At 42.4% G+C, this 27542-nt stretch overlaps 1 protein-coding gene across 3 annotated transcripts in view; it reads right to left on the bottom strand.

The window, feature by feature from the left end:
• b4galt2 (UDP-Gal:betaGlcNAc beta 1,4- galactosyltransferase, polypeptide 2) overlaps positions 1-27542 on the bottom strand; it is a 628374-nt gene that overhangs the window by 558417 nt on the left and 42415 nt on the right. For all 3 annotated transcript variants that reach the window (XM_070886768.1, XM_070886771.1, XM_070886770.1), the window contains one exon: positions 6651-7038. In XM_070886768.1, the coding sequence (XP_070742869.1) occupies positions 6651-6963 (313 nt within the window). In that variant the 5' untranslated portion in view covers positions 6964-7038. The remainder of the gene's footprint in view (positions 1-6650; positions 7039-27542) is intronic.

Below are 27542 nucleotides of genomic sequence, written 5' to 3'. Positions count from 1 at the left end.
GAGGGGAAGGAGAGAGGAGGAGAGGAGGGAGGGAAGGAGAGAGGAGGGAGGGAGGGAAGGAGAGAGGAGGGAGGGAGGGAAGGAGAGAGGAGGGGAGGGAGGGAAGGAGAGAGGAGGGAGGGAGGGAAGGAGAGAGGAGGGAGGGAGGGAAGGAGAGAGGAGCGAGGAGGGAAGGAGAGAGGAGGGAGGGAGGGAAGGAGAGAGGAGGGAGGGAGGGAAGGAGAGGAGGGAGGGAGAGGAGGGAGGGAGAGAGAGAGGGGGGGGGGAAGAAGGGAAGAGAAGGAGGCTGAACATCCGGGCCCAAGACCTCGGCTGGATTTACAGGTAGGTGGGCGTCGGGTCTCGGGGGGGGGGGGGGGGGGGGGGGGGCGGTCGCGGAGGTCAGGGGTGGAGAGAGTCGTGGAGGTCCGGGGGTGGGGGGAAAGCGGGGGTCGGGTCAGGTGAGAGGAGCCTTATTCACGCAGCCCCAGTGAGGCCATTCGGCCAGGGCTAGGGGCTGCGTGCTTCGGGCCCCTGGAGCTACTGCACATGTGCCGAGGTCCCGGCACTGTTTTCAGCGCCGTGACCTGGCTCCGCCCCCTACAGCTCGTGCTGCGCTGTGCCCAGCTCCAGAGGACCTGCAGGGAGCCAGAAATAGGTAAGGTTTGTTTAGGTGCATTTTCTGGCGCGAAAAACGGGCGTCCAGGTCCGGTCTGCGCCGTTTTAGGCGTGGCCCGAAACTTGGGCCCAATGTCACAGGCAGCGATAGAGAGATGGCAGGGGAAAAAAATTACTTGCTTCTGTATTTACCAGGGAGACAGAACAGGTGGACATGATATTGGATGATGAGAGTAGAAACGAGATAACTGCACATAAAATACAAACAGGAGAAATATTAAATAAACTAATCAAACTCAAAGAGGATAAAATCCCTCATCCAGATGGATTACATCTGCGCAATTTAAATGAATCTAGGGAAGAGATAGTATTGCTACATTTAATAATTTGTTAGAACAAAGTGTAGTGCCAAAGGTCTGACAGATAGTTAACATAATACCTATATTTAATGAGAGAGATAGAACATATCCAGGGAACTATAGACCAGTCAGCTTAACATCCCTACTAAAAGAGAAAATAGAACATCTAGAAACCATAAATATGATAATGAATAGTCAGCATGGATTTTAAAAGGGAAAGTCTTGCTTGACCAACCTCATTGGATAGGTAAGAAAGAGTCGGCAAGGGTAATGCAGATGATGTAATTTATCTAGATTTTCAAAAGTCCTTTAGTAAAGTACCACATAATAGACGAATGAATAAGGTCAGAACATGCAGAGTCAGGGGTCAATTAGCAGAAAGGATAACTAGCTGGCTTCAAGATAGAAAGCAGAGTGTAGGGTTAAAGGGTAGCTATTCAGGGTGGCAGAAGGTGGGCAGTGGGTGGTGTTCCATAAGGATCAGTGCTGGGACCACTATTGTTCGCAATTTATATGAATGATTTAGACTTTGGAATCATTAATACAATTTCTAAATTTACAGATGACACCAAATTAGAGGAATAGTCAATACTGAGGAGGACTGCAACAAATTACATTAATAATCTTGAAGAATGGGCATATAATTGAAAATGAAATTCAACACAGATAAATGTGAGGTATCACATTTTGGTAAGAAAAATAGGGAGGTCACATATTACTTGGAAAATAAAAATCTCAGTGGGGTAGAAGAGCAGAAGGATCTCGGGAGTACAAATACACAAATCACAAAATAGAGACATTGATTAACAAGGCCATAAGAAACAAACAAACCAAGCACTCGGGTTTATTTCTGGAGGGATTGAATTGAAAAGTAGAGGTTATGCTAAATTTGTATCGAACCTTGGTTAGACCACACTGAGTACTTTGTACAGTTCTAATTGCCATATTATAAAAATGATAGAGGCACTGGAGAGAGTGCAAAAAAAACAGAAAAATAAAAGCAAAAATGCAACGGTATACCTATCAGGAAAGAAGGAACAGGCTGGGTCTCTTTTCTCTTGAAAAGAGAAGGAAGAGGGGTGACCTAATAGAGGTCTTTACTCTATCAAAACCTTTCATAATTTTAGATACAGAGAGTGAATGTTCCCACTTCAGAACATAAGAAATAGAAGCAGAATTAGGCCATTTGGCGCCTCGAGCCAGCTCCACCATTTAATGAGATCATGGCTGATCTGATCATGGACTCAGCTCCACTTCCCTGCCCGCTCCCCATGACCCTTTACTCCCTTAAATCGCTCAAAAATCTGTCGATCTCCACGTTAAATATATTCAATGACCCAGCCTCTGCAGCTCTCTGGGGCAGAGAATTCCACAGATTTACAACCCCGAGAATAAATTTCTCCTCATCTCAGTTTTAATGGGCAGCTCTTTATTCGGAGACTATGTCCCCTAGTTTTAGTTTCCCCTATGAGTGGAAATATCCTCTCTGCATCCATCTTGTCGAGCTCCCTCATTATCTTGTATGTTTCAATAAGATCACCTCTCTTTCTTCTGAACTCCAATGAGTATAGGCCCAACCTACCTTCATAAGTCAACCCCCCTCATCTCCGGATTCAACCAAGTGAACCTTCTCTGAACAGCATCCAAACACAAGTATATCCTTTCTTAAATACGGAGACCAAAACTGTACACAGTACTTCAGGCGTGGCCTCACCAATGCCCTGTACAGCTGTAGCAGGACTTCTCGGCTTTTATACTCTATCCTCCTTGCAATAAAGTCCAACATTCCATTTGCCTTCCCAATCACTTGCTGTACCTGCATACTAACTGTGTGTTTCACACACAAGGACCCCCAGGTCCCTCGGCACTGCAGCACTTTTTCTCCATTTAAATTATAATTTGCTTTTCTATTTTTTCTGTCAAAGTGGATAACCTCACATTTTCCCACATTATACTCCATCTGCCAAATGTTTGCCCGTTCACTTAGGCAGATTTTGTGTGTCCTTCTCACAATTTGCTTTCCCACCCATCTTGTATCAGCAAACTTGACTACATCACACTCGGTCCCTTCATCCAAGTCATTAATATAGATTGTAAATAGTTGAGCCCCAGCACTGATCCCCGCGGCACCCCACTTGTTACTGTTTGCCAACCGGAAAATGACTCATTTATCCCGACTCTGTTTTCTGTTAGTTGGCCAATCGTCTATCCATGCTAATATATTACCCCCAACCCCGTAAACTTTTATCTTGTGCAGTAACCTTTTATGTGGCACCTTATCGAATGCTTTCTGGAAATCCAAATACACCACATCCACTGGTTCCCCCTTATCTACCCTGCTTGTTACATCCTCAAAGAACTCCGTCAAAGTTGTCAAACATGATTTCCCTTTCATAAAACCATGTTGACTCTGCTTGATTGAATTATGCTTGTGAGGAAGAGCAAAACTAGAGGTCATCAATATAAGATAGTCACCAAAAAATCAATTAGGGAATTCAGAAGAAACTTATTTACCCAGAGAGTGGTGAGAATGTGGAACTTGCTTCCACAGGGAGTGGCTGAAGCGAATAGTATAGATGCATTTATGGAGAGGCTAGATAATCTTATGAGGGAAAAGGGAATAGTGGGTTATGCTGACATAGTTAGATGAGGAAAGACAGGAGGAGGATCAAGTGGAGCATAAATGCTGGTATGAAGTGGTTGTGTCAAATGGCCTGTTTCTGTGCTGTATATCCTATGTAATCCTATGAGACACAAATAATTTAATTACCTCACCATGTCAGAGAAGGTGAGAGGAGCCAGCCACACCTTCCATATAAACGAAGCACGTCTGGCATGTACAAACAACTCCGTGTAACTGCGTTGAAGTGTTTCAAGAACGTACTATTAATGCCCTGTAGTAAGTGGGGCTTTTTAACATTTTACCTGAAAGTATTCTTTTGCTCACACTCTTACATGCATTCACCTCACAAATGCCTTCTGTGGAAAGCAACTTTTGTTGCATTCACTTGTCAGCAGGTTGTAAATCTGTGGAATTCTCTGCCCAAGAGAGTGATGGAGGCTGGGTCATTGAATATATTTAAGGTGGTGATAGACAGATCTTTGAGCGAAAAAGGAGTGAAGGGTTATAGGGAGCAGGCAGGAAAGTGGAACCGAGTCCATGATCAGATCAGCCATGATCTTATTGAATAGCGGAGCAGGCTTGAGGGGCCAAATGGCCTACTCCTGCTCCTATTTCTTATGTTCTTATTCTAGCACAGCTATGGCTCAGATTTTCCTGCAAGAGTGATATTAGCGACATATATCTTAAATTTCACCATCTAGTGTGCCAATCTCGCTGTTGGTAACTTACTACTTATTTTGCTGGTTTCCCAATTAGAATAAGCGGCACCGAGCATAGTGGGGAAAAACCCATTGTGATAGATGTATTGCAAGATTTATCCCTGCCTTGCAAAAACAGTGTTTTCTTATTGTCACAAGTATTGCTGGTACTACCGCCACCATAAGCTCTATTCCACTCGAGTCAGAACTGGTTGTTTCAAACACAAAATATCTGATGGACAAAGATCCATCATTACTAAAAATGATCGCTGGCATAGCATAATTCGGAATAAGATTCTCCATCTAACCAAAGATTGTAAGCAATTCATCAGAAATCCATTTCATATGATTTAATAGGCAGCTATATCAATATTCAAATTATAGCATCAGCATGTGAACCGGCCCATTCACTTACTAGCTTCAGCAATTATTTTATCAAAGATTAATTTCTTCCTTTCATCTTTAGCCCAGTAATCTCATCATTCCTCGCTTAACAGCTTCTCTCTTTCCGCTTTTAAATGGATTAAAGCTTGCTCTTTGACCCTCGTTAAACTCTGAATGTGCTCATGAAAGCCAGATGCTGCTGCTTCTTACTCAGTTAGAATTAACAGGTCAATGTCCTCTTTGAATTCACGTGAAGATATTGGCAAATATATTTATTAGTTCCACCAAGTTGTGACAAAGGAACCGGATCTTGGAGCAACGTCACACTACTGCCAGGCCACCAGCACCGTTATTTTTAAGTGGCAGCGGCGTGAAAACTGGTGTTAGTCCAACAAAATCGCAAATGCCATTGATTTTAATGGGGGCGGAGCTATAATAAGGAACCTCTCACTGTTTTCTGCAAGGGTAACGGTGGAACGGCACAAAGGTGCCAGGAAAATACCAAGTGGCATAATAGCTCAATCACTTACTCCGTAATGTACTCGTTCTCTTGCACCGTTCAATGATCCCCGCACCGTAGATGGGCCACTACAAATAGAAAATCTGGGCTATGATGGTTTTACTCCATGTCATAGGAACAAAATACTCGTGCTTCTTCCCTCCACCAAGGGAGAAAACAGCACAGACCAGCCAGGAGAGATTGGTGTTGAATTTTCTAGAGCTTATTAAAACATTTTTTTTTTTAAGACCTTGGTTGAATCGGGGTAAAAAGACAAGAAGATTAGAATAGGTTTCCAACAATCGCTACGTTACAATCATTTATAAAAATAGAAAAATACATCCAGTCTTCTACAAGTGATCCAAACAAGCAAGTCTTTGGAGTCACCCCAGTATAAAATTCTGAGGAGCTGCAGTGATCTTCAGTCAAGTGTCAACAGAGTCACTGTGGTCAATGTTTTCAGATAGGCAGAGTTTGGAAATTGCCTACTCCAGAAACTCTGCGACTACAATGTAGTGCAACAAATTTGTACTACAAACTCTTAGAATACCACTTTTACAGTTTGTAGCCTTAATTTGTAGCTTTAAAAAAAAAAACAACCGGCCAGTAGTGGAGAGGAGCAGATTGTCAGCTAGGCCTCAGCACTTTGTTGATTCTGCCCTCCCTCAGTTTATAAACAAGGTAAATATGTCACACCAGATACATAACCGTGATGATGCCACCTTTTACAAAGAAAGTACATCCTCAGACATCACCTCAATTGGCAACCATTTACACTGCTCATCTGCACATTGGCTACACAAAAGCTCCACGTGCAGAATCACAGAATTGTTCACATTACAGGTATCACCATGGTCACATATGAACAAATGAGATGCTCTTGATTCCAATGGCAACAACGATGATTTTTAAAAAAATGGTAGATTTAAATCCAACATTATCAAATTAACAGTAGACATTGTTACAGCAACGATCTCCCGATGGTACAAATACGTTTGAGAGTTACTCTGGTTACTAGTATTTAACATTTAGTAATCAAGACTCCTATTTAGTAACCTGTGACTATAAATGTTGAAGCACCCTTTAAATAATTTCTGCTCTTTAACTGGTACATCATACCTTCAACCCTCCTTTCTTTTAATTTAAACTTTTGAACAATTTCTACTAGAGTTGTTGAAATATATTTTGAATCCAACTTCTCCATTCCTTCCAGCAGCTCAACTGGAATGATTAATGTATCCGGCTAACATGATGAAAAAAACAAAATAGGAAGCAGTGGTCTGTTCAGCTCCGTCTCTTTTCAAGACATTGCTCCCAAGAAAGGTACTAGTTTGAACCAATAATATATATATATTTTTTTTTTTTTTAAAAAGAGACAACAGATTGTTGGCGCAGAATCTCAGCATTAGCAACCTTTAAATCACAATGCATTTTAACAGATCAACCTATAACAAGCTATTTTTTTTTTTTAATTGAATTCAGCATCCTACCTAACCCCTGTGGGACATCAGGGCACATCGGTAAAGGCTTCTTAGTGACTGTAAGGTTACTTTCCAACTTCCTGCTTGACACAAAATGATCTTCGCCCCCCAGGAAAGTCAATGAGGTCCCATTGGGCTTTGAGACGTTAAAGTACTGATGCATCTTGGAGTAATTCCTATTGTTAAAGCGGCTGAATATGTCGAACCTTTGGGTGTAGACGTCCAAGTAGAAGATCGTCATTATAAGAAAGTGCACTAGACACAACAAGAGTACCGCTTTGCATATTCTTTCCAAAGTCTTGCCTATCATCAGTCTGGACATTTTCTGTACACAGCAAGTCAGTGGAGCAGCACATTAGCTTGTCTTCCAGTGCTTCGGTCACAGTCCAAGTACTACCTGTAAAATGAAAAAATTGCACTCATTAAACCTTTTAAATATTTTAACGGGAGAAACATGGGGGAGGGGGCGGGAAGGGACAGTATTGCCACCAGAACTACTTTAAAAATTCAGAACATTTATAAAGGATGTTGAAAGCTGATCAAAGTGTAGTTTGGGGGCGGGGGGAGGAGAGAGAAAGAGAGAGGGAAACTTTTTTTTGATGTGTTGTGACTATAAAGATCACCATAGAACAGAGCCTGTAATCTGCAATGCACATCCATTTAGCTTCCAATATCTACATTACCCTTCTCAATCAAGAAGGAAAAATCATCCTCACCATGGCCAGTGCCCCTTCCTCATACAATCAACCTAGGTGAGACTGGGAAAAGAAATTATGAATGATGGTGAAGGTAGGATGCAAAACTGACTTTATATTTGGCAGAGCAGGGCTATTGCATTGTAGGCATGCGACATGTCATGGAACCAACCAGAGAACAGACTATTTTAGATATTGTATTGTGTCAGGAGACAAGATTAATTAGTAATCTCATAGTAAAGGATCCTCTGGGGAAGAGGGATCATAATATGATAGAATTTCACATCGAGTTTGTGTGTGAAATACTTCAGTCCAAAATTAGACTCAAACGTAATTAACTTCAATTACATAGGTATGAGGGACGAGTTGGCCAAGGTAAATTGGGAAATTAGATTAAAGGGTATTAGATAAGCGGCAGCAAACATTTGCAGAAATATTCCAAAATTCTCAACAAATATACATTCCATTGAGAAATATAAACTCCACGGGAAAAGTGATGTATCCATGGTTAATTAAAGAAGTTAAAGATAGTATTAGATTAAGAGCGAGACTTATAATGTTGAATAGTAGTAAGCCGAAGGATTGGGAGAGCTTTACAAATCAGCAAAGGATGACCAAAAAATTGATAAAAAGGCTGAATAGAATATGAGAGTAAACTAGCAAGAAATATAAAAAACGATTGTTAGAGCATGTACAAGTATGTAAAAAGGAAGAGAATAGCAAAAGTAAATGTTGGTCCCTTAGAGACTGAGGCAGAAGAAATTACTATGGGGAATAATGAAATGACAAGAGACTTTAAACAAATATTTTGTACCTGTCTTCACAGTAGAAGACACAAAAAACATACTAAAAATCGTGGGAAACCAAAGGGCTAATGAGAGCAGTAGAGAAAAAGTATTTGAGAAACTACTGGGACTAAAAGCCAACAAATCCCCTGGACCTGATGGCCTATATCTTAAGGTTCTAGACGAGGTGACCGCAGAGATAGTGGATTCATTGGTTGTAATCTTCCAAAATTCCCGAGATTCTAGAACAATCCCGTCAGATTAGAAAGTAGCAAATGTAACCCTGCTAATCAAGAAAGGAACGAGAGAGAAAACAGGGAACAGGCTAGTTAGCCTGACATAAGTCATTGGGAAAATGTAGGAATCCATTATTAAGGAAGTGGTAACAGGGCACTTAGAAAATCATAATATTAGTTAGGGTCAACGTTGTTTATGACATGGAAATTGCATTTGACAAATTGAGATTGTAACCAGCAGGGTAGATAAAGGTGAATCAGTGGATGTAGTATATTTGGATTTCCAAAAGGCATTTGGTAAAGTCCCACATAAAAGGTTGCTATGAAAGATAAGGGTTCATGGGGTTGGAGGTAATATATTAGCATGGATAGAGGATTTAAAATGGACTGAAAACAAGAGAGAGTAGGGATAAACAGGCTGTAACTAGTGGGGTACCACAAGGATCGGTGCTTCGGTCTGGATATGTACAATCTATATTAATGGCTTAGATGAAGGGACAGAGTGTAATGTATCCAAGTTTGCTGATGACACAAAGCTAGGTGGGAAAGTAAGCTGTGAGAAGGAGGCAAAGAGCCTGCAAAGGGTTATAGACAGGTTAAATGAGCGGGCAATAAGGTGGCAGATGGATTAGAATGTGGGGAAATGTGAGGTCATTCACTTCAGTAGGAAGAATAGGAAAACAGTATATATATTTTTTTTAAATGGTGAGAGATTGGGAACTGTTGGTGTCCAGAGAGATTTAGGTGTCCTCGTACAGGAAACACAGCAAGTTAGCTTGCAGGTACAGCAAGCAATTATGAAGGTAACTGGCATGTTGGCTTTATCGCAAGGGAGTAAGAGTGCAAGACTAAGGAAATCTTGTTACACAGCTTTGGCGAGACCACATCTGGAGTAGTAAGAAGGAGGAACTCAGGGAAATCCTTATTAGTTGGGAAATTATGTTGGGGAAATTGATGGGATTGAAGGCCGATAAATCCCCAGGGCCTGATGGACTGCAACCCAGAATACTTAAGGAGGTAGCCTTGGAAATAGCGGATGCAGCGAGAGTCATTTTCCAACATTCCATAGACTCTGGATCAGTTCCTATGGAGTGGAGGGTAGCCAATGTAACTTTTAAAAAAAGGAGGGAGAGAGAAAACAGGGAATTATAGACCGGTCAGCCTGACATCGGTAGTGGGTAAAATGATGGAATCAATTATTAAGGATGTCATAGCAGCGCATTTGGAAAGAGGTGACATGATAGGTCCAAGTCAGCATGGATTTGTGAAAGGGAAATCATGCTTGACAAATCTTCTGGAATTTTTTTTGAGGATGGAGTGGACAAGGGCGAACCAGTTGATGTGGTGTATTTGGACTTTCAGAGGCTTTCGACAAGGTCCCACACAAGAGATTAATGTGCAAAGTTAAAGCACATGGGATTAGGGGTAGTGTGCTGACGTGGATTAAGAACTGGTTGGCAGACAGGAAGCAAAGAGTAGGAGTAAATGGGTACTTTTCAGAATGGCAGGCAGTGACTAGTGGGGTACCGCAAGGTTCTGTACTGGGGTCCCAGCTGTTTACATTGTACATTAATGATTTAGACGAGGGGATTAAATGTAGTATCTCCAAATTTGCGGATGACACTAAGTTGGGTGGCAATGTGAGCTGCGAGGAGGATGCTATGAGGCTGCAGAGTGTCTTGGATAGGTTAGGTGAGTGGGCAAATGCATGGCAGATGAAGTATAATGTGGATAAATGTGAGGTTATCCACTTTGGTGGTAAAAACAGAGACACAGACTATTATCTGAATGGTGACAGATTAGGAAAAGGGGAGGTGCAACGAGACCTGGGTGTCATGGTACATCAGTCATTGAAGGTTGGCATGCAGGTACAGCAGGCGGTTAAGAAAGCAAATGGCATGTTGGCCTTCATAGCGAGGGGATTTGAGTACAGGGGCAGGGAGGTGTTACTACAGTTGTACAGGGCCTTGGTGAGGCCACACCTGGAGTATTGTGTACAGTTTTGGTCTCCTAACTTGAGGAAGGACATTCTTGCTATTGAGGGAGTGCAGCGAAGGTTCACCAGCCTGATTCCCGGGATGGCGGGACTGACATATCAAGAAAGACTGGATCAACTGGAGTTCAGAAGAATGAGAGGGTTCGCATAGAAACGTTTAAAATTTTGACGGGTTTAAACAGGTTAGATGCAGGAAGAATGTTCCCAATGTTGGGGAAGTCCAGAACCAGGGGTCACAGTCTAAGGATAAGGGGTAAGCCATTTAGAACCGAGATGAGGAGAAACTTCTTCACCCAGAGAGTGGTGAACCTGTGGAATTCTCTACCACTGAAAGTTGTTGAGGCCAATTCACTAAATATATTCAAAAAGGAGTTAGATGTAGTCCTTACTACTGGGGGATCAAGGGGTATGGCGAGAAAGCAGTAATGGGGTACTGAAGTTGCATGTTCAGCCATGAACTCATTGAATGGCGGTGCAGGCTCGAAGGGCCGAATGACGTACTCCTGCGCCTATTTTCTATGTTTCTATATTTCTATGCCATTTTGGTCTCCGAATCGGAGGAAGAATATACTTGCCTTAAAGGTTGTTCAACAAAGGTTGATTTGATTCCTGGGGTGAGAAGGTTGTCCTATGGGGAGAGATTGAGTAGATTGGGCCTATATTCTCTGGCGTTTAGTAGAATGAGAGGTGATCTCATTTGAAACATACAAGATTCTGAGGGGGATTGACATGGTTGATGCTGAGAGGTCGGTTCACCTGGCTAGAGAGTCTAGAACTAAGGGGCATAGTCGCAGGATAAGGGGTCGGCCATTTAAGACTGAGATGAGGAGGAATCTCTTCACTCAGAGGGTTGAGAATCTTTGGAATTATCTACCCGAAGCGCTGTGGATGTTCAGTCGATGAGTATACCCAAGGCCGAGATAGATAGATTTTTGGACTAGGAGAATCAACAGGTATGGGGGATTGGGCAGGAAAGTAGATTTGATGTCGTAGATTAGCCGCGATCTTATTGAATGGCGGAGCAGGTTTGAGGGGCCCTATGGCCTGCTCTTACTGCTTAGGGTTCTAATGTTCTTATGTAACCTAAATTTATTAAAACAATAAAATAATGTAGTAATCTTTTTAATTGTATTAAAATCTAATACAGATTACTCAATTCTGTTAATAAAACACTGATTCAATTCAATCTCTTAATATTATCATCCATGTCACTTATCCACATCTCCACCTTATGACAAAATCATTTATATCATCATGAAACTTGGGTAGATTAGGGTAGTATTTATATGCCTCTCAAGTCCTCAGGTCATGGCTGAATATAGAAACACCACAATTCCCAGTCAGAATGGAGATAAGAACATAACATAAGCAATGGGAGCAGGAATCGGCCATTTGGCCCCTCGATCCTGCTCCGCCATTTAATAAGATCATGGCTGATCTGATTTTGGCCTCAACTCCACTTTCCTGTCCGTTCCCCATGACCCTTGACCACTATCGATCAGAAATCTGTCTATCTCCACCTTAAATATATTCAATGACCCAGCCTCCACAGCTCTCTGGGGCAGAGAATTCCATAGATTTATAACCCTCTGGAGAAGAAATTTCTCCTCATCTCAGTTTTAAATGGGCGGCCCCTTATTCTAAGACTATGTCCCCTAGTTTTAGTTTTCCCCACGAGTGGAAATATCCTCTCTGCATCCACCTTGTCAAGCCCCCTCATTATCTTATGTTTCGATAAGATCACCTCTCATTCTTCTGAATTCCAAGGTGTATAGGCCCAACCTATCTTCATAAGTCAACCTCCTCATCTTCGGAATCAACCTTGTGAACCTTCTCTGAACAGCCTCCAATGCAAGTATATCCTTCCTTAAATACAGAGATCAAAACTGTACGCAGTACTACAATTATAGCAGGACTGCTCTGCTTTTATACTCTATCCCCCTTGCAATAAAGGCCAACATTCCATTTGCCTTCCTGATTACTTGCTGTACCTGCATACTAACTTTTTGTGTTTCATGCACAAGGACCCCCAGGTTGCTCTGTACTGCAGCACTTTATAATTTTAATGGAGAAAAATTGCAATTTGCTTTTGTATAATTTCTGCCAAAGTGGATAACCTCACACTTTCCCACATTATACTCCATCTGCCAAACTTTTGCCCACTCACTTAGCCTGTCTATATCCCTTTGCAGATTTTGCATCCTCCTCACAATTTGCTTTCCCACCCATCTTTGCACCATCAGCAAACTTGCCTACATTACACTCGGTCCCTTCATCCACGTCATTAATATAGATTGTAAATAGTGGAGGACGTAGCACAGATCCCTGCGGCACCCCACTAGTCACTGCCAACAGAAAATGACCCATTTATCCTGACTCTATTTTCTGTTAGTTAGCCAATGCTGTATCCGTGCTAATCTATTACCCCTAACCCAGTGAGCATTTATCTTGTGCAGTAACCTCTTATTACCCTGCCAATCACGCTTGAAGATCGCACTGCTGTAATTGACGGTATATTGATTTAATGCACATGATTTGTATTATGTAACTAACCTTCACTCATTGCATTTCGCTGGAGAAATCACCCTGCTTTTATCGGTAGAAGTTGCTGAGTTGTGTTTGTTGTAGTTCATAGAGTCTCTTTAAATAGATTTTGTTTAGTTGACTGACCCAATAGATGTTCTTTGCTGCAAGTCCTGCCATAAATTCCACCCTGCCTCCAATTCAATGGCCAATAGTGCAACTCATCAACACCACTTTCAGCCAATAGACATTCTGTCAAGTTACTCCGAAGCCCGTTATAGCTAATGAATTGCTTTTGATGTGGATTTTGTAGGCAAACATGGCACCCAATTGATGCACAGTAAGTTCCCACAAAAGTATTGACTAATGATCACTTAAATTTGTTTTTTTTGATGGAATCAATTTTGTGTGTCAGTCAGTGGTTCAGTTGTTCAGTTGTTGCACCCTTGCCTCGGAGTCAGAAAGTTGTGGGTTCAAATCCCGTCCCAGAAACTTCAACAAAGAATCTAGGCTGACTCACCAGTGCAGTACAGTCTTTCGGATGAGACGTTAAGTTCGAGGCCCTGTCTTTCCGCTCAGGTGAACATAAAAGATCCCATGGCACTATTCCTGAAGAATAGCCGGGGAGTTATCCCAGTTCTCCTGGCCAATATTTATCCCTCAATCACATAATAAAAATCTGATTACCTGGTCATTATTACATTGCTGTTTGCTGAGCACAAATTGGCTGCCGCGTTTCCTATATTACAACAGTGGCTACACTTCAAAAGTACTTAATTGGATGTTCGGTGGTTGTGAATGGTGTTATATAAATGCAAGTCTTTCTTTCAATTGATGTATAAATCTTGGCTAAGTCTGTGGGAGAAACTTGCTCCTCTTCTTCAAATAGTGCCGTGGGATCCTTTACGTCCACCTGAACTTGGGTTAATATCACAGCCAAGGGTTTAACAAAACAAACTGAAGTAATAGCAACCAACAACAGGAGGCACAGTATGGTTCACTCAAGCTTACTGGGTACACTTATACTTTTTACGGTGAAATTAGAGGAAGCAGTGGATTCTTTTAAAGTGTCAGCCATGGCTCAGTTGTAACTTTCTCGTCTCAGTCAGAAGGTTGTGGGTTCAAGTCCCACTCCAGAGACTTGAGCACAAAATCTAGGCCAACTCTTCAATGCAATACTGAGGGAGAGCTGCATTGTCAGAGGTGCCATCTTTCAGATGTGATATTAAAACAGAGATTCCATCTGCCCTCTCAGGTGAATATAAAAGATCCTATTACACTATTTAAAGAAGTGCAAAGAAGTTTGTCGTGGCCAATATATATCTCTCAACAAACATAATTAAAGCAGATTATCTGGTTTTGGGAGCTTGCTATGTGCAAAGTGGCTTCTGTGTTTCCTACATTACAACAATGACAACACTTGAAATGTAATTAATTGGCTGTAACGCACTGTAAAGTTGTGAAATGTGCTTTTCAAATGCAAGGCCTTTATTTCTCCTCCTCTTTCTTTTGTACAGTCAGATTGACTGAACACCCAGTGAAGTATAATTTTTATACAATGAGACATACAAAAACAAGATACATTTTCTCACTGAAATGAAACGGTGACTGACAATGAAAATCAGTGAGACTTGGCAGATATGCTGTGTTGTACGCTCACCAGAAGAGAGGAACTGCTATGCGAGGACAAGCTGCATTTGTGATTGAATAGCTGATATTTACTTCGCTATGCATCCCAGAAGCTATATAAATTGTGCTCATCTCCTGCATAATTGACATAACATTCCCAAAGAAGATACTTTTACAGAATATAATGAATTTCTTCCAATACACCCATTCCTTATAGGATTCTGGTACTAGCATTTACGAACTACCAACCAATACTGCTACTGTCAAAGTGCTTCCCCAGCTAATGAGCAGTGTGTCATTATAGCAGCGGTTGAATAGCCTGTTGACAATCAGCTACAACTACCTATGAAATCCAGAGATTCTGCTTTACATAAGAAAGCATCAAGCGAGAAAAGGCAATTTGGCTCATCGTATCCATTCCTCTCATAGGTTAGGCTGCACATGATTTATCATGGACTTCAACCCAGCCATTTAAAAGGGGGAAAAAAATACTTGCATTTGTTTAGCGCCTTTCATGACCACTGGACGTCCCAAAGTGCTTTATAGCCAATGAAGTACTTTTTAAAAAAAATATAAAGTGTAATCACGATTGTAATGTAGGAAATGCAGCATCCAACACAGCAAGCTCCCACAAACAGCAATGTGATAATGACCAGATAATCTGTTTTAGCGATGTTGATTGAGGGATAAATATTGGGCAGGACATCAGGTATAGCTCCCCTGCTCCTCTTTGAAATAGTGCCATGGGATCTTTTATGTTCACCAGAGAGAGCAGACGGGGAGTCTCATCCAAAAGACGGCAGTGCAACACTCCTCAGTACTGTACTAGAGAGTCAGTCTAGATTTTTGTGCTCCAGTCCCTGAAATGGGACTTGAACCCACAACCTTCTGACTCAGAGGCGAGGGTGCTGCCCACTGAGCCATGGCTATATTTTCAGCCCTCCATTTCCAAACAAAATCCCCTATAAACCCTGCTGAAATTTAGACAACTATAATAAATATAAATCTTCTGATTTTCAAATGTAATTAAAAGTCCCTTCGTTACAGCAAATAGAATACAAATTTTAATTTTTGAAAAATAATTTTAAACACTTCAATCCAGACCAATACCTCTATTTGCATAAACTAATTTTAAGTGTTTGTGCATCATTTTTTTAACCTTTAAATTTAAGATTTATAATAGCCCTTACGCTGGTGAAAGCAGGCCCTACACCTGCTTTTACCAGCCTAAGAATTTTGTGGGCAATTACAGGGTAGTAGTTGGACAAATAGCCCGACTCTGCGCCAGCAAAAGTGATTTTCTCGTCGGTTCGGATGATCTGTCAAAGTGTACCTTGACAAATCGCAAGGTTTTCGCGCATGCAGAACCCGGAAATTGTGGGACCTTTCAGAAGGCTTACGGCGGCGTACCCAATCACAGAGACCTTAAATTCTGGCCCATTCACTATTAAATAGCAGCCAGTTGCACTCTATAGACTAGCAGTAGCATGGCAACCATTAAGCCTATAAAGTAATAGATTATCTCAGTCCATACTTATTCCTAAAACTTCCACTTCCATTCCCAATCCGACATTTATCCAGTTCCTTTTAAAAAGCTTTAATCAACACCGGATAAATTGCTTTTGTTGAGAGTCTGTTCGATATAGATGCTATTCTGGATAAAACAGTCTTATCTTTAACTTGGGGGTTTAGCGGTCAGCTTAAGCTCAATACATCGATACAGGAGTAGGCCATTTAGCTCCTCGGGCGTGTTCCACCATTCAATGAGATCATGGCTGATCTCTGACCGAGCTGAATATGTCCGCCATTGCCTCATATCCCTCAATGCCTTTGGTTAACAAAAATCTATCAAGCTCAGATTTAAAATTTACAACTGACCTAGCATCAATTGCCGTTTGCGGAAGAGAATTCCAAACTTCATCCACCCTTTGCGCGTGGAAGTGTTTCCTAACATCACTCCTGAAATGCCTGGCTCTAATTTTTAAGACTATACCCCTAATCCCAGGCTGCCCAACCAGCAGAAATAGGGTAGTTAGAGAGAAACTATCAGTTCACCTTAATATCTTGAAAACGTTGATCAAATCACCCCTTAACCTGGTAAATTCCAGGGAATACAACCTTAGTTTGTGAAATCTCTTCTCGCAATTTAACATAAGAATATACGAACATAAGAAATAGGAACAGGAGTCGGCCATACGGCCCCTCGAGCCTGCTCCGCCATTCAATAAGATCATGGCTGATCTGATCATGGACTCAACTCCACTTCCCTGCCCACTCTCCATAACCCCTTATCATTTAAGAAACTGTCTATTTCTGTCTTAAATTTATTCAATGTCCCAGTTTCCACTGCTCTCTGAGGCAGCGAATTCCACAGATTTACAACCCTCAGAGAAGAGCTGAATGGCCTACTCCTGCACCTATTTTCTATGTTTTCTCCTCATCTCAGTTTTAAATGGCCGGCCCCTTATTCCAAGATCATGCCCTCTAATTCTAGTCTCCCCCATCAGTAGAAACATCCACTCTGCATCCATCCTGTCGAGCCCCCTCATAATCTTATATGTTTCGAAAAGATCACTTCTCATTCTTCTAAATTCCAATGAGTAGAGGCCCAATCTACTCAATCTTTCCTCATAAGTCAACCCCTTCATCCCTGGAATCAACCTAGTGAACCTTCTCTGAAATGCCTCCAAAGCAAGTATATCCTTTCGTAAATATGGAAACCAAAACTGCACGCAGTATTCCAGATGTGGCCTCACTAATATCCTGTATAGCTGTAGCAAGACTTCACTGCTTTTATACTCCATCCCCTTTGCAATAAAGGCCAAGATACCCATTGGCCTTCCTGATCACTTGCTGTACCTGCATACTAACCTTTTGTGTTTCATGCACAAGTACCCCAGGTCCTGCTGTACTGCAGCACTTTGCAATCTTTCTCCATTTAAATACTAACTTGCTCTTTGATTTTTTTTTCTGCCAAAGTGCATGACCTCACACTTTCCAACATTATACTCCAAATTTTTGCCCACGTACTTAGCCTGTCTATGTCCTTTTGCAGATTTTTTGTGTCCTCCTCACACATTACTTTTTTCTCCCATCTTTGTATCAGCAGCAAACTTGGCTCACCATCATAGGCAGTCCCTCAGAATCGAGGAAGACTTGCTTCCACTCCTGAAGTGAGTTCTTTGGTGGCTGAGCAGTCCAATACGAGAGTCACAGACTCGGTCACAGGTGGGACAGATAGTCGTTCAGGGGAGGGGTGGGTGGGACTGGCTTGCCGCATGCTCCTTCCGCTGCCTGCGCTTCATTTCTGCATGCTCTTGGCGTTGAGACGCGAGGTGCTCAGTGCCCTCTCGGATGCACTTCTTCCACTTAGGGCGATCTTGGGCCAGGGACTCCCAGGTGTCAGTGGGGAGGTCGCACTTTATCAGGTAGGCTTTGAGGGTGTCCTTGTCTCTTTCCAGAAGGTGGTGTAACTTCCACCTTGTTCCTCGAGTTGGCGATGTCGATATCAAAGCGTCCAAGTTCCCGGGCAACAATGGCGGTGCGGCATTCCGGCCTGTTGCTGTTGGGGTTGTCCATGAGGTCCTGATGTTCCAGGTCCCGAACTTCATGTTAACGGAGTGGAAGATGCCGGTACGCGTCCTTTCAATGTGGGGTGGTCGTTGCGCACCTGCTACCACACAGGCTTAGATGAGCGACGTCTTGATCCAGTGGCAAGGGGGTCCAAGACGACTGGAGACCAAGCACTGCTACATGGGCCTAGTTGCCTATGGCGAGATGTTGGCCGCAGGCTCAGCGCTGGGTAGCGCCCTTGGTGGCAGGTGGTCCGAGGCCTGGTTGGGGGCAGGCATTGGGAAGGTCAGTGGCCCACCGGGGTTCAAGGTGGGAGGGCACAGCCATGGAACTCACCACGTGTTGGAGGTGGTGAAGAGGCCAGGTCGCCGGCGGGGAAGGAGAACTCCAGTCGTCGCTGAAAGAGATGGGGAGGCCAGTCGCCGACATGGGAGAGGGGGACCCAATCATCGTTGAGGAGGTTATCTGTTGCCACGGGAGGCCCAACCGTCGTCGAGGAGGCCCAGACTCTGTCGTGGAGGAGAGGCCCATCCGCTGCCGCTGGAGGTGTTCCGATCATCGCTGGAGGGGGGGGGGGGGCGGTGGAGGTACACTCAGTCCCTTCTTCCAAGTCGTTTATATAGATTGTAAATAGTTGGGGTCCCAGCACTGATCCCTGCGGCAGCCCACTGGTTACTGATTGCCAACCCAAGAATGAACCATTTATCCCGACTCTCTGTTTTCTGTTAGTTAGCCAATCCTCTATCCATGCTAAGATATTACCCCAACCCTGTGAACTTTTATTTTGTGCAGTAAACTTTTATGTGGCACCTTGTCAAATGCCTTCTGGAAGTCCAAATACACCACATCCACTGGTTCCCCTTTATCCACCCTGTTCGTTACATCCTCAAAGAACTCTAGCAAATTTGTCAAACATGACTTCCCTTCATAAAACCATGCTGACTCTGCTTGATTGAATCATGTTTTTCCAAATGCCCCGCTACTGCTTCCTTAATAATGGACTCCAGCATTTTCCCAACGACAGATGTTAGGCTAACTGGTCTAGGTTTTCTGCTTTTTGTTTGCCTCCTTTTTTAAATACTGACCACAACTTTAGGATTGAGCGCATGTGCATCACAATGCGGAAATCCTGAAGACAGTCATTCACTACTCCGACACAGGCTGCGCTGTGGGGCTGCCCCCTCAACCGGCAATCAGTGTAATCAGTGAAATTGACGAGAACTTGGACTTCTCTGTGCTAATAGCATTGTTAAATACCCCATTAAATGTTAAGCCTTGTTGGAATAGGTGTAACTGGGGTTTTAAGAGTGTATTGACTGGAAAAAACATGTTCTGGTCCTGAAAAACTAATTTTCTACTTATGGAGTGTCAAATTTCACCATTTGGACAAAAAATTAAAAAAAAAATGTTCAAGTAAAAAATTGTAAGTTTGTTCATGATATTTCAGCTTCTATCTTATCCCCATGTGAAATTCTCAATCTTTATTTCGTTGTATGTAACATTTTTCTTAAGTCTGGATAAAAGCAGCTTTTCATTTCCTGATTTCTTGTTTGTGAGAATTCTTCAATGCGATTGGCTGCTTAGCTAGCTTGTTGACGTCACTGTAGCATTGCACTCGGAATCCCCTATTCATTGCGCTGCAATCAACTGAACGTCGAAAAAGGAAAACTTCTCGCCAGAGATAGCAGATCTCTGCTCCCACCAGCGGCAAGTGCCTTTGCTTCACCGCTGACCGCAGTGTATGGGTCAAATTCAACTAATCACAGCTACTTATAAAACCATAAAGGTCAATCACGGGCAGTTGTAATTGCTTGTATATATTCGTCTCCAGATCAATGACTGCTTTTCTTTATCAAGGGAGTGCTTTGCATTCGCAACATATGTGGCATCTGGTGTGATGGATGTGCGCTTAGTGGAAACCTGGATCCAGGGACATTGCTCACTGTTAGTCAAGGGATCTGTTTTGGAATTTATAGCAATATTATGCCATGTATTACACGCTGCAGTATCAAGGCAACTAATTTCCAATGACTGAACAAATCAAATTCCATTTTATTATACAAGATTCCTGCATTATTAACCAGAGCTTTGGAGATTAAATCTTTTTACATGAAAACCATGAATGAGTGGCCTTTATTATATGTTCCTTTACCTGTAAGCATTTGATTTTATTAAATCTCTTACAATCCCAGGAAGCTGATAGGCAACGTACAATGATTGAAGGGAAACATGCGAGTTTTTGGACACATTGTGGGATGGTTCTGTGGAACCTTCGGTTAGGTAGCATTAAGGGGGTGAGGGATGGAATGTGATTTCCGGAGTGATTGTTGGAGTCTGGCACTATTGGGCAGGTGGAGCGGGGGGGTTTCTAGAAAAGAAGAACTAGTGTCTGGCAGCACAGGAGGTACCAGTATCAGTCTTAGGGTTCAGCAATAAGCCTGCAGTGGAGGAGATTTTCAACATCTGGCAGTGCTGGGGAGACGCATCCGTCTAGGGTGGAAGAAGTAACTCAAGAGCAAAGTTCTGGGATCTGGGAGCACTGTTCAGTAAATAAAAGCTCAGGTTGTCCAGAGTTTAATTATTGTTTGATCAGGAAACGTTGCAGATTGGAATATGTCAGCTTCAAGCTGGAGTTTCAAAGTGCATACCAGAAACACTAAGATGTTTTCATTGGTAACCTGGAGTGTTAAATCTATATATTCAGAACGACTGTTCTTAAAATATAATTATGAGGGAATCTTCTCTGGAGCTACTTATGGTGAATCAGAGGTTACATACTTATATAATAGGACTGTATCATGTAATACAGAATAGTTTGTATAAATTGAATAACTGGAAAGCATAGAAGTAATAAACAATGCAGTATAATCCTACATAAACAAGATAATACTCCTATAGAATTCCCTACAGGAAATAAAATGTTTTGTCCTAAAATAAAATTATAAAAATACCTGGATCGGTTGGCCCATGAGAGGGTGGGCTAGAGGTGAAGCAGGCTACGAGTTACAGGTGCATAAATTGTAAATAAAGGCATCGGATGGTGATAAAAGATATGCAGGTAGAGAAACTCAGGTGGGAAAGGACAGTTGGCAGGGAAGGCTGGGGTCAGGTGTCAGGAAGAGTGAGTTAGGCGGGCCTAACGTAGACATGTGGTGGACAGGAGAACTGACTCCAGTTGCACATGGAAGGAGTGGAAGGCGACCAGAAGTAGCAAAGACTGGGCTGGGGAAGGAACAAAAACATCAGTAAACTCTGAAAATGTAAAGTGAGCAGTGGACCTCAGGGAGAAAACATTTCCCATGGATTTAGAAGATCACTGAAATAGATCTATTGGTGAGAACATGAAATTTAACTTTTTCATAGCTTTGTGTTCTTAATAAATGTCACCTTAACTTGTAAGTTTGGTTTTCGATTCCAGCTGTTGCTGCTCAGTTGGGAATGCGTTGCTGTTTTTTGATAATGCCATTCGATTTAAATTATTGGTTTTAATTCCCATAAAGGAGAGGGGAACAAGGTGCCAACTTGCAGGGAGATATGTGGTGTAGGTAAACTTCATGAGTAAAGGCGAGAAAACCTTACAAACCATTTCTTTTTAAAAAGAGCCAGATAGTAAAACTCACCAACTCTAACGTTTTCCAGCTCTTATGAATTTGACTGATGTGCGGAGACAGATTTAAGTAGTTCAAAGCTAAAGTAACTGGAGGAAAGCAACTCAGAACAAAATCCGACATAAACAAGACAATACTCAGAATTCCCTGAATATGAGGTGAAATTAATGTGAAAAATCTTTCTCCTAAATGAAAGATGAACTATTGTGCTTGATAGCTTAACATCCAACAACTTATGACTAACTCAGTAGTACAATGCATATATCAATACGGGGTACAACCGACTGTACTGCATTGATGTTCAATAGTAAGTATTTGTTGATGTATAGTACATCAGTTGTGATGTGCACTATATTGTCTCCAGGCAAGGTCCAACACCACCCCAATCTCTCATCGAGCTACAGTACGCGGACGACTCCTGCGTCTGCGACATAGAGGCTGAACTCCAGGACATAGTCGACGTATTTACTGAGGCGTACGAAAGCATGGGCCTTACGTTAAACATCAGTAAGACAAAGGTCCTCCAACAGCCTGTCCTCGCCGCACAGCACTGCCCCCCAGTCATCAAGATCCACCGCACGGCCCTGGACAACGTAGACCACTTCCCATATCTCAGGAGCCTCCCATGTACAAGAGCAGGCATTGATGACGAGATCCAACACCGCCTCCAGTGCAGCCTTCGGCCACCTGAAGAAGAGTGTTTGAAGATCAGGCCCTCAAAACTGCCACCAAGCTCATGGTCTACAGTGCTGTAGTAATACCCGCCCTCCTGTATGGCTCAGAAGCATGGACCATGTAGAGTAAACACCTCAATTCGCTGGAGAAATACCACCAATGATGTCTCCGTAAGATCTTACAAATCCCCTGGGAGGACAGACACACCAACGTTAGCGTCCTTGACCAGGCCAACATCCCCAGCATTGAAGCATTGACCACACTTGATCAGCTCCACTGGGCAGGCCACATAGTTCGCATACCAGACACAAGACTCCCAAAGCAAGTGCTCTACTCGGAACTCCTTCACAGCAAACGAGCCAAAGGTGGGCAACGGAAACGTTACAAGGACACCCTCAAAGTCTCCCTGATAAAGTGCAACATCCCCACTGACACCTGGGAATTCCGAGCCAAAGACTGCCCTAAGTGGAGGAAGTGCATCCGGGAGGGCGCTGAGCACCGAGTCTCGTCGCCGAGAGTATGCAGAATTCAAGCGCAGGTAGCGGAAAGAGCGTGCGGCATACCAGTCCCACCCACTCCTTCCCTCAACGACTATCTGTCCCACCTGTGACAGATACTGTGGTTCTCGTATTGGACTGTACAGCCACCTAAGAAATCATGTTAAGAGTGGAAGCAAGTCTTCCTCGATTCCGAGGGACTGCCTATATATATATATTTGTCATTTCAGGACATTCGTAGAATCATGCTTTGAAAGCTCAAGTAACTTACCTACTGAAAAACAGTCCCACTGAACAAATAAAGTGTAGGAGGATGAAGTAGATTGGGTCAAAGTCAGAGAAAGGGTTAATTCCCAGGGGCATAGATATTGACAGGCTGAATAATCACTTGAGCAAATATAAAGCTTATTGATGTTACGTGGATGTCAATACAGACAGTGGACAGGATAACACATTAGTGCTGTAACCGACAGGTGCCTGTGTCATTTTAATACAAGTCCTTCGTGGAAACTAAGAAATGGAAAATTACACAATTGTTCTGAGGGCATTTAATCTACAGCATCTTTACATGATCGTAACAGAAATGAATGGAACACAGATTTGGGATTCTAAATCCAGGAGTCAATTCATGCTCACCATTTTCCCATCATTATACTCAGCGGTTGATAAAGTATCATCCCTCAGCCAAATTCATATCAGATTCACGGGAGTGGGTGCCACTTATACTGGGCCCAGGCACCATCCAGATCATCTTACACCAGTGGTGCTGACACCAGTTGTGACTCAGTGTGGAACTGGATGAAGACAAATGTTTGATGTTGCAAAACATTGTAATGCTTATTTTGTCTTTAATACTCTTATGAATGACTCCACAAGGACTGGTATTGTACTTGAGCTGTTGTGACGTTAATCCCATTTATTTTAACTCCAGAGTGAGGCACAAGCATGGTGGACAGCCTTTTATACTTGGCCCTGCACACCTATGCAGGTGACCCTCGGGTCTCCCACTGCAGTGCCCTCTGGTGGCACACCTTATGTGACTATACAGTTAGTATACATGATCTACATACATGACAATGCTGAAATAGAATTGCAGCAAAGCAAGAGGTCATTTGGCCCAACACACTGGGCCAGTTCCTTGTCCTTTCTCTGTATCCTTTTACATTCTCCCCTTTCAAATACTTATCCAAAATGATGCCACAAATAGTGACTCAATCACCACTTGTGGTAAAGCATTCCATATTCTAATAAGACTCAAAGAAATTCTTCTAACTTCTGGTTCTTCCCCTTGTTACCAATTTGCCAACTTGTGCAAATAATATTTTACTACTTATCATCTCAAAACCTATTACATTCTTCGTTGTATATGGTAACAAAGAGTCCAAAGGAGATTATCTGTCACATTGACATAATATTTATGCAATTGAGATTTGCAAGTCACAAGTGAACTTTATATGTTGATCACTGACAAACAGTAATGTATAGGACATGGGTTTACATGGTGTAAATTGCAGTGCTTTTAATGGGTTATATACTGTACCCCATGGCAGGATAATTTTAAATTGGAAATATTATTTTGGTGAATTGTGCGCTCAAAAAGTGACTGATAACTGTTTCAGTATTTTACACCAAGAAGCAGTGTAGGCCAGGTGTAGTGTAGCAATGTAAAGGGTAATATTCCCTCTATATTACCTCAATATGGCACCTCCAACCCAACTTCGTAGAAGCACCCACTAACACTCTACGGGAAGAAATTCCTTTTTTCTGTGGCAGAATTCAGGTACAGGCTCGATAGAGGGGCTGGCAGTTGGGGCAGACCTGTGTCCACCCCTTCAGTTCAGCCACAGAAAATTCCAATGTTGGGTCAGGTGGGCCGCTTCTTCCTCCATCCCCACATCCTTAGCACAGTTTGGGCATTGGTCTGGGGGTATTCTCAGACTAGCCCCAAAACCTACTAAATATGCTTCCAAAAGACACAGCTGTATATACATAGAATCTTGCAGCACACAAGGAGGCTATTCGGCCCATCATGCCTGTGCCAGCTCTTTAAAACAGCTATCCAATTAGTCCCACTCCCCTGCTCTTTCCACATCACGCTGCAAATCTTTTATCTTCAAGTATTTATCCAATTTCATTTTGAAAGTTACAACAGAAACTACAGAAAACAGTCGTAGGTCCTGTTCTGGGCTGCATGCGAGCCTCGCCAAGCAGGAATTGAACAATAATTGCTGCCTGATTCTGGGCCAAACTTCGAGGGAGCAGCATCTGGAGGTAAAGTGAAGCATCAATGTTCCTGTGGGTTGTTTACAATTGTCAATTGTTAATTGCATTCTGTTGTGCTATATTGGAGTTAGAGGTGTTCGATGCCTCGCAATACTGATGTACAGATCTTCAGTGAGTGCAGAATACAACACATTTTTATTTTAATAGTATCCTCCTATGGTTAGTGTACAACATATTTTGCTACTTTTAAAATCTAGAATATCAGGCATCTCTAAGTCAAGTATAGCATAAAAACAAAATCCAATTAACAGTCACGGTAACGAATCAAGCCATGGAAACATTTCTCAATATATAATATTCTTGGAATGAACACCTTTTGTAAATAAAGATATTCAACTTTTATGATTTGAATGAGAAAGGTTTTAAGTTGCACGAACTCAACCAAATGTCAGCTTGGCACATTTAGCAACACTCACATTTGAGTCAGAAGATTGTGGGTTCAAACTCCACTATGGACGTGGGTACATAAATGGGGGTGACACTTCAATACTGTACCGAGGGATTTTTGCATTGTTGGAAAAGCCATCTTAAACTGATGTCCCCTTTGCCTGCTCTGGTAGACAAAGGGTCCCATGCGCCAGTTGAAGAATGGAGTTCTCCAGATATCCTAGCCGTCAATCTTCCCTCAACAGACGCCACCCAAAAAATTCATGCGTTTGCTGCTTGTGGGACTATGATGCATTTCCCTTCAAAGCGCCAGCGTGTCATTCCAATTGGTAAGCAGGGTGGGCGGCCCTGTGATACTGCTGCTGACATGGGCATTTGCCCCTAATATAATAAGGACTCTGTTCCCACGATTTGGGATGGGGCCACGATAGAGTCAAGATATCAGGCAGAAGTTCCTTCATTGTCATTGGGTCAAAATCCTGGAACTCCCTCCTAAACAGCACTGCGGAAAAACTTCACCTCATGGACTGCAGCGGTTCAAGGCGGTGGCTCACCACGAACTTCTCAAGGGCAATTAGGGATGGGCAATAAATGCTGGGCTTGCCAGCGAGGCCCACATCCCATGAACAAATAAAAAAAAATTCTGACCTGCCAATTGGAATTTCTACACTTACATTAACAGGAGCACAAAACACAAATGCATTTATATCTGATATTAATCCATCAAATGTCTTGTAAACAAATATCTAGACATATTGCATAGGATCACATAGTATATACATGACACAGAAACAGGCCATTCGGCCCAACCAGTTCATGTCGGCATTTATGCTCCACTCGAGCCTAACATTAACATATTGCTGATATGACACAAATGAGGAAAACTAGTTACTTTTTCAAAGAGCTTTAAGTAATAATGCAAATCTGGAAGCAGCAACGGAAACTTTTTGAAATATAGATCATAGTCTGAAAACCCAGTATTAGACACAGCCTCATCAACCTATAGAAAGATGTCTCCCCCAAGTTGGGACACATCAGGTCATAAAGTAACCTAACTGTAGTTGAAAAACAATGATGATCTATTGTAGTGGAAATTGAGGTACGGAACCACATTTCAAGAACCCAATCAGGTTGACTCAACAAACTCCAATTGCACTACTGTGAATCTTCCCCCATTTCCAACACCTTAGATTTCCAAGTTAATGCCAATTAGTGCTGAAGTACGAGCAGTTTTGTGCTGTGGACGAATGGCTGCAATTGAGACTGGACAAACCATTATAAAATTGACACCGAGAAAGAGAGATGACTTTCATCTGTCTGGGTTGGATTTGAACAGCGTGAAATCCACCAATATGGAAATGTCATTGTATCAAGGTAATTTAGTTTAAAAAGTAATTTATGGTTGTCGTGACCTTTCCAGTTCTGTCATTATCTCTGATAATTAAATTTTGTTTGAAATATTAGAGCATTGAGAGACAGCTGGAGTAGATGGAGGAAGCTGCTGAGCCGATTCAAGTCTCGATACCCAGTTGTTAAAACCTGCAGATGAGTGAAGGAAAAATGTCATCCCCAGTTAAAAATCTCACGTCATGCGTCATTAAGCATTCAGCAGTTAGGGGTTGAGCTCATTATTGCAATGTGTGAGACTGCATGAAATTCATTCACTTGGATTTGGACCTCCTCCCCCCACGTACATACACCCATACACAAACCACTGAAACAGTGAGCCACTCAAATTACTGTAGACTTGTTCCAAATTAAATCTTAAAAAATAATTCAGAATACAGTCCTGTTAGTAACATCCACTGAAGCAAATTAGGTGAATATTAATTCATAAATCACATGGATTTCTGTCCATGTCATGTATGTACATGCTGTTTATAGCCACCAGATGGGGTCATTGTTGGAGGCCATTGAGCAGCACGCATACTGTGCCACGTGAGATTTCTGTTAATGATCCTGTATGTGTGTTGAATTATGGTCAGGGTCCCAAATGGATCGCTGGCACGGTCAT

This window comes from Pristiophorus japonicus, chromosome 8 (assembly GCF_044704955.1).
Source record: "Pristiophorus japonicus isolate sPriJap1 chromosome 8, sPriJap1.hap1, whole genome shotgun sequence".
Taxonomy (NCBI): Eukaryota; Metazoa; Chordata; class Chondrichthyes; family Pristiophoridae; genus Pristiophorus; species Pristiophorus japonicus.
The sequence above is the reverse complement of the archived record's forward strand: the minus strand, read 5'-3'. Positions and strand labels throughout refer to the sequence as shown.